Genomic DNA, 6,625 nt, shown 5'->3' on the forward strand with positions numbered 1-6,625 from the left:
CCTGCTGAATCCCTGAGGGCCAGGAAAGGACTTGGTGCTTCTTGACAAGCAGCGATGTTGTCCCTCCTTGTGTGGGCAGATCCCACCTCCCTGCAGCCCAGCTGGCAGGGTCCTGCTGCTTGTCTGAGGCTCTGACTCGCTGTTTTTCCCCTACTTACAGAACAAGGGCTACTGCACAGTTGGGGTTGAGGCCACCTACCTGCCTTCCCAGAACGGGCAGCCACTCTGGATCTTTGGCGACGTCTTCCTGAAGGAGTATTACACCGTCTTTGACATGGCCAACAACCGCGTTGGCTTTGCCACGTCAGTGTAGAGGAGAGGAGCAGTGAAATCCAGCCCCTGTTCTGGCCAAACCCACCTCAGCCAGCCTTGCTGGAGCCCCATGGGGTTCCTAGAGACCTTGATGTTCCTTTACGTGCCCGCACGGCTCCCTGTTCCTCTGGGAGTTGGCTCTAAGTGTGTTCTTACAGGCTCATGTTACAAATAAACCCCAACATCCCAAACGGTCTCTGACCTTCTGAGTTTGTTGAGTGATGACTGAGCACAGGCTGATGGGTTCTGTGTCTCAGCCACTCTTGCTCCAGCAAAGTTAGAGCCATGATAAAACTCCCAGGCAGATTTCTGCAGAGTCAGCACAGGGGAAGTGGTGGGGAAGCTGTTGCAGGGCTGGTTCAGAGCTCAGGTTGATGTATTTATGGTTCTTGTACAGGGGTAGGACAAGGTGTGGGCTCCTAAAGGCTGCAGGGCAGAGTCTCAGCCTGCATTTATAGTGAATGATGGAGCTCATGCCTGGGGGTGTCTCTGCTGGATGCAGCAGCTCAGCTCACAGCCCAATGGGTGCAGGTATGGGAGTGTCCAGCCCTTCCCCACACCAGTGCCAGGGTAGCTCCTGGTGCCACCAGTTCTCCCAAGCCCTTGGGTATGAAGATGCCCCCCTGCCTGTCCCCTCTGCCAGGCTTGTGTAATTCAACTGGGGGCTGCAGATTTTGAGCGTCTGAAAGCTGGCAGGTGCCATCCCCCCAGTCCTGGGTTCTGCCTTTGGGCCTGCCTGCACCCCACTTCTGCCCTCCATGTCCTCAAAGAGAGACAAACCCAGAACAAGGGTCCTGAACTTGATTCCTGCAAGGGTTTTACTTTCCAGGTGAGAAGCACCACACGCCAGGCTGTGGTGCTGGGGATGGAGACACAAAATTGTCACTGGGGTTGGTCTGAAACACAAGCACAGCTCTGGGGACAGGAGTTCTCCCAGGAATTCCCCAAAAAGCCACTTCTGCTCTGTGCCATCAGGTGATGGTGCGTAGCTGGAAATGTCCCTGATGGACTCAGTCACTTCAGGGGATGCTCAGCACCTACTCAGGCAAACACAGCACTCGCCAGAAGTGGTGGCTGTTGCTTTGCTTGCAGCTTGTGGTGACCTTGGAGTGACTGTGGGGACATGCTGTCCTTTCTGGCAGGGCTGAACTCAGGGATCTGCCCAGCTGAGGATAAATCCACAGGGCTGGTCCATCCCCACCTCTGTCCCTCTCTTGCTGGGCATCAGGGAACCTCCTCAGAGGTGCATGTGGGAAGGCACTAATCTTCCCTGCAGCTGGAGAAGGTTTCACAAAGTCCTGTGATTAAGGCAGAGTGGGAATATGAGGTCAGATTAGGTGAGCCATGACATCCACATGACCCCTAAATCCTGAAGTGGGACTTTCCAGGCAGGTAAAACAACATCCAGAATATTGGGGATCATGGTCTGTGACTGAAGGGGACAGGGAACACCTTGGCCAGGGAAGGCTTGGGTAACACTGCTCTTTCCTGGGACCCAGACTTGTTTCTTAGAAGCTCTTCCTCATTGGAACTCATTATCAGATATATTAATAGCTCTGTCATTTCACCAGAGGAAGGACACAAACTCCTCTGTGCTTTCTGTCAAAATATTGACACAGGCTGAGCACAGCGAGACGGAGATTGGACAGGCAGGGAGAGCAGGGAAGGGCATTTCTTCTCCCCTGTGAAATGAAATGGGGAGGTTTCTGAGAGCTGAAGCTGCTCTGGCAGCAGTGGTGGCAGGAAGGGCCAGGCAAATACTCACCATGTGTCTGCTGCTCTTTGCTCTTCCCTTTGCTCCCTGCAGGATCCTTCTGAGCAGAGGCAGATCCATCAGGATGTGATAGAGGAGGAAGGGGTGCAGGGGGGTTTCCTGAGCCACTGATCCACCAGCAATCCATGTTTGTCTCCTCAAGTTTTCCATGGGATATGAGGCTGCCAGGCTGCTGAGGGTGTGGGGACAGTGACTGTCCCCTGGTGATGATATGTGGCAGAGTTTCTGCAGGTGGTGAGTGCCCAGACTTTGGGCTATGAAGCTGAGCAGCACCCTTGGGGGACCAGATGCCAGGATGGGTCCTCAGTGACCTGGCAGGGCTGGTAGCACGTTCCCAGGAGGAGGAAACAGTCTCCCAGGACTAAAAAGCCCTGGAAAACAAATTCCTGAATACCCCACCACACACACACCCCAGCTCACCTGCCTGGGTAGAATGAGCATCACTCAAAGTGTCCTGGAGACATCACCTCTGACACCCCAGACGTGTGTCCTGAGCATCCTCGGTGTGACGGACACTGACAATGAACGGCAGCAAATCCAAGTGGCTGTTGGAGATGGCTGAGTGGTTTCACTGGGAAGGTAAAAAAAGCCTTTCAGGGCTTCTCTGTTGAGCTGCCCCCATCTCAGCTTCCTTGGGGGCTACTAGCAGAGCTGGAGGGCAGGGAAGGGTGGAATGACAAAGGACAAATGCCTGAAGAGAGATAGTTTTGGGGAGTATGTGCTGGTTCCTGGCGGGCTGGGAACGAGCTGAAAAACCACCCTTGCTGTCTCCTGCTAGTTGTGTTGAGGGGTTTGGATGTAAAAGTCTTTACACTTGGATGAAAGAAATCCTGCTGGCCCGTGGCACTTCCTGCCTGGACGGGTCAAAGAGGAACCAACATCCTAAATTTCCATTTGCTATGAAGGGTGTGTTTTGCCTTTGTTTTCTGGAATGATCGAGCTGGTGCTGAAGGCAGGAGAAAACACTTGAGTTTCTTGTTAACAATAGAATTTTGCTTCTTATCAGATGCCACATATTTGGTCTCTGTATCACAGGTACTGGCCAATCTGTCAGTGCCCCAACAGCCAAGTAAGGAGGGGAAATCAGGGCGGCTGCAGCGATAAACCCACCGCAAGCGTTGGAGTTGGGTGGGTGCAGAGATAGAGGGAAGGGGTGTCTGGAGCAGGGGCTGGGCTGGGCTCCTCCCTATAAACACTCTGCCCTGGCTGAGGTGAGGAGGTGCCATGGAGCAACCAGCACCCAGGGCCATGTGGTGGCTGCTGCTGGCCCTGCTCTGGCTCCAGCTTGGGGAGGGGATGGTGAGGTGAGTCCCGGTGTGAGGGTGCAGGGATGTGGGGTGCACACAGGGATGGGGCTGTTCAGCCCCTCAGCATCTTGCTGCCATCTCCATCCTGTGCAGGATCCCCCTAAGGAAAAGCAGGTCCTTGCGGGAGGTGATGAGAGAGAAGGGGGTGCCAGAGGGATTCCTGAAGGAGCTCAGAGGGGATCCTGGTAGGAAATACCAGCTCATTAATGCTGTGGCTTATGAATCACTAACGAACTACCTGGATGTAAGTATCAGAGCTTTTCCTCCCTCCTCTGAGCCACCCAGCTCCAGTTTTTGGGAATGGTCTCCTCCTTTCCCAGGGGAAGATCCACAGCAGGGCACTGGGCAGGGCAGGATTTGCTCTCCTTGTAGGCCAGCTCCTGGGAGATGTTGGGAGACAAAGAGGCAGCACGTCTTGCCCTGAATTGATTTCTCAGAAAAAGCAGAGTTTGATGGTTACAGGGCAGATCTACTACTCCTGGCCTTGCTGCTCACTTCACTATGTCACAGGACAAACACTGCTCCTTTCTGTGCTTTTTAGCTGCCCTGGACACAGGGAATATGAGTTCTTCCTTCAGCCCCTCAGCAGTTTGGGTTTCTCAACTACCAGAGGGCGGAGAGCTGAAAACTCATTTTAAAAAACCCAAAACCCCAGTAAGGAACAGAAATCCACCCCCTGCTCTTCTTCACAGTCCTTCTACTTTGGGGAGATCAGCATTGGCACCCCCCCTCAAAACTTCCTGGTGCTCTTCGACACTGGCTCTGCCAACCTGTGGGTTCCCTCCACCTACTGCCAGACCCCAGCCTGTGGTGAGCATCCCTGGGGACACAGTGGGGCTGGGGGTGGGTGCTTCCCACTAAATGGCTATTCTCCAACAGCCCTCGCATAGTCTGGGCTGGTGCTCTGAGAGGGAAACCAGGGAGAGTCACTGGGGGAGGCTGGTTTGGAGAGCAGGGCTGGTTTTTGATGGCCCCTTCTCTGGGGACTTCTGCCCGGGTGGGATCCAGGGATGCTGAACCACAGGCAGGATGTAACCCCGGGGCTGTGACTTTCTCTCCATGCAGAAGATCATGCCAGGTTCAACTCCAGCCTGTCGTCCACCTTCTCAGGCACTGATGTGACCTACACCCTCAGCTACGGGTTCGGTGACCTGTCAGTGGCCTTAGGGTATGACAGGGTGACAGTAAGTGACTGTTGCTGCAATCAGAGTGTGAAGTGACTGGGGTTGTGATCAGTCTAATTCAGTTAAAAATGTAGGGAATGGCTGAAAGTACCTTTTTATTTTGGACAATACTGCCTGGATCTCCCACGTAGGGTTCATGGACTCTCACTGTAAATTGATGCTACAAACAAGCTCAGTCTGAGTCCTCCGGGCTGCTCGTCACTGCTTGGGGTTAAGGGATATTTTTGGCCTTAAATATTTGGTTTTTTACACTGCTGGCTGAGCTTTGTCATTACAGGGCATAAGAAATATTTTATTGTGATTTTAGTGTGATTTTAACCTAATTTGACTGAGGCAAAAGGGTTTTGTGGCTATTTTTAGGAAATAATAAGGGTGATGGGACAAACGCTATGAGCCAGGCTGCTCCCAACTCCATCTCTTATCTGTGATGGGGAAGAGTTCAGCACCTCTCAGTGCAAATTTATCTTCAGGACCTTCCTGTCTCTCCCCAAAAACTGCTCTCTGGGATGGTGCTGTCAAGAGGGATGTCCACAACCCCTGACATAGGATCATAAAATGGTTTAGGTTGGAAAAGACCTTTAAGTTTATCAAGTCCAACCATTACCCCACCATTGCCAAGTCCCCACATCTCCCAGAATCTTCCATCTCCCTCTAGCTCCAGAACATCATCATCAGAAACCAGGAGTTTGGCCTGAGCCTGGATGAGCCCAGCAGACCCTTTTACTACCTGGACTTTGATGGGATTTTGGGCATGTCTTACCCGGGTGTTGGTATTGGGGGCTACAACACGCTGATGCAGAACATGCTGCAGCAGAACCAGCTTGAGGAACCCATCTTCAGCTTCTACTACTCCCGGTGAGACCTCTCATGACAGGCCTCTCTCTCTTGCATAGCCACAGCCTGGATCCATCCTTCTCTCCACTCACCCTCCATCCACACCTTCTCCCCACACACCATTTGCTACCCTGCCTGATCTGGGGGTTCATCCTGTGCTTTTCGGTTTTTTACACTGCTGGCTGAGCTTTGTCATTACAGGGCATAAGAAATATTTTATTGTGATTTTAGTGTGATTTTAACCTAATTTGACTGAGGCAAAAGGGTTTTGTGGCTATTTTTAGGAAATAATAAGGGTGATGGGACAAACGCTATGAGCCAGGCTGCTCCCAACTCCATCTCTTATCTGTGATGGGGAAGAGTTCAGCACCTCTCAGTGCAAATTTATCTTCAGGACCTTCCTGTCTCTCCCCAAAAACTGCTCTCTGGGATGGTGCTGTCAAGAGGGATGTCCACAACCCCTGACATAGGATCATAAAATGGTTTAGGTTGGAAAAGACCTTTAAGTTTATCAAGTCCAACCATTACCCCACCATCGCCAAGTCCCCACGTCTCCCAGCATCTTCCATCTCCCTCTAGATCCAGAACATCATCATCAGGAATCAGGAGTTTGGCCTGAGCCTGGATGAGCCCAGCAGACCCTTTTACTACCTGGACTTTGATGGGATTTTGGGCATGTCTTACCCGGGTGTTGGTATTGGGGGCTACAACACGCTGATGCAGAACATGCTGCAGCAGAACCAGCTTGAGGAACCCATCTTCAGCTTCTACTACTCCCGGTGAGACCTCTCATGACAGGCCTCTCTCTCTTGCATAGCCACAGCCTGGATCCATCCTTCTCTCCACTCACCCTCCATCCACACCTTCTCCCCACACACCATTTGCTACCCTGCCTGATCTGGGGGTTCATCCTGTGCTTTTCTGTGTCTTTCCAGCAACCCGACCTATAGTTATGGTGGAGAAGTCATCCTTGGAGGGGTTGACCCCCAGCTGTACTCTGGGGAGGTTTTGTGGGCTCCTGTGGTCCAGGAATTGTACTGGAAGATTGGGATTGAGGAGTAAGTGCTGTGCTGTGGCTCAGAGGGGGTGTTGGAGGGAGGTTTAAACTTTTCTGATGCCTTTTCTGCTGCTCTCTCCAGGTTCTCCATCGGGCCATCAGCCACTGGCTGGTGCAGCCAAGGCTGCCATGGCATTGTGGACACAGGGACGTTCCT

At 52.5% G+C, this 6,625-nt stretch overlaps 2 protein-coding genes across 2 annotated transcripts in view; both read left to right on the forward strand.

Moving 5' to 3' along the window:
• PGC (progastricsin (pepsinogen C)) overlaps positions 1-313 on the forward strand; it is a 4,484-nt gene extending 4,171 nt beyond the window's left edge. Inside the window, exon 9 of the mRNA XM_010007066.1 lies at positions 159-313. Within this exon, the coding sequence (XP_010005368.1) occupies positions 159-313 (155 nt within the window). The remainder of the gene's footprint in view (positions 1-158) is intronic.
• Positions 314-3,334: 3,021 nt separating this feature from the next.
• LOC104397137 (gastricsin-like) overlaps positions 3,335-6,625 on the forward strand; it is a 4,694-nt gene continuing 1,403 nt past the window's right edge. The window contains exons 1-7 of the mRNA XM_010007067.1: positions 3,335-3,390; positions 3,487-3,637; positions 4,086-4,203; positions 4,459-4,577; positions 5,991-6,190; positions 6,347-6,469; positions 6,551-6,625. Of these exons, the coding sequence (XP_010005369.1) occupies positions 3,335-3,390; positions 3,487-3,637; positions 4,086-4,203; positions 4,459-4,577; positions 5,991-6,190; positions 6,347-6,469; positions 6,551-6,625 (842 nt within the window). The remainder of the gene's footprint in view (positions 3,391-3,486; positions 3,638-4,085; positions 4,204-4,458; positions 4,578-5,990; positions 6,191-6,346; positions 6,470-6,550) is intronic.

The sequence above is a fragment of the Chaetura pelagica genome, unplaced genomic scaffold (assembly GCF_000747805.2).
Source record: "Chaetura pelagica isolate M959 unplaced genomic scaffold, ChaPel_1.0 scaffold757, whole genome shotgun sequence".
NCBI classification, from domain to species: domain Eukaryota; kingdom Metazoa; phylum Chordata; class Aves; order Apodiformes; family Apodidae; genus Chaetura; species Chaetura pelagica.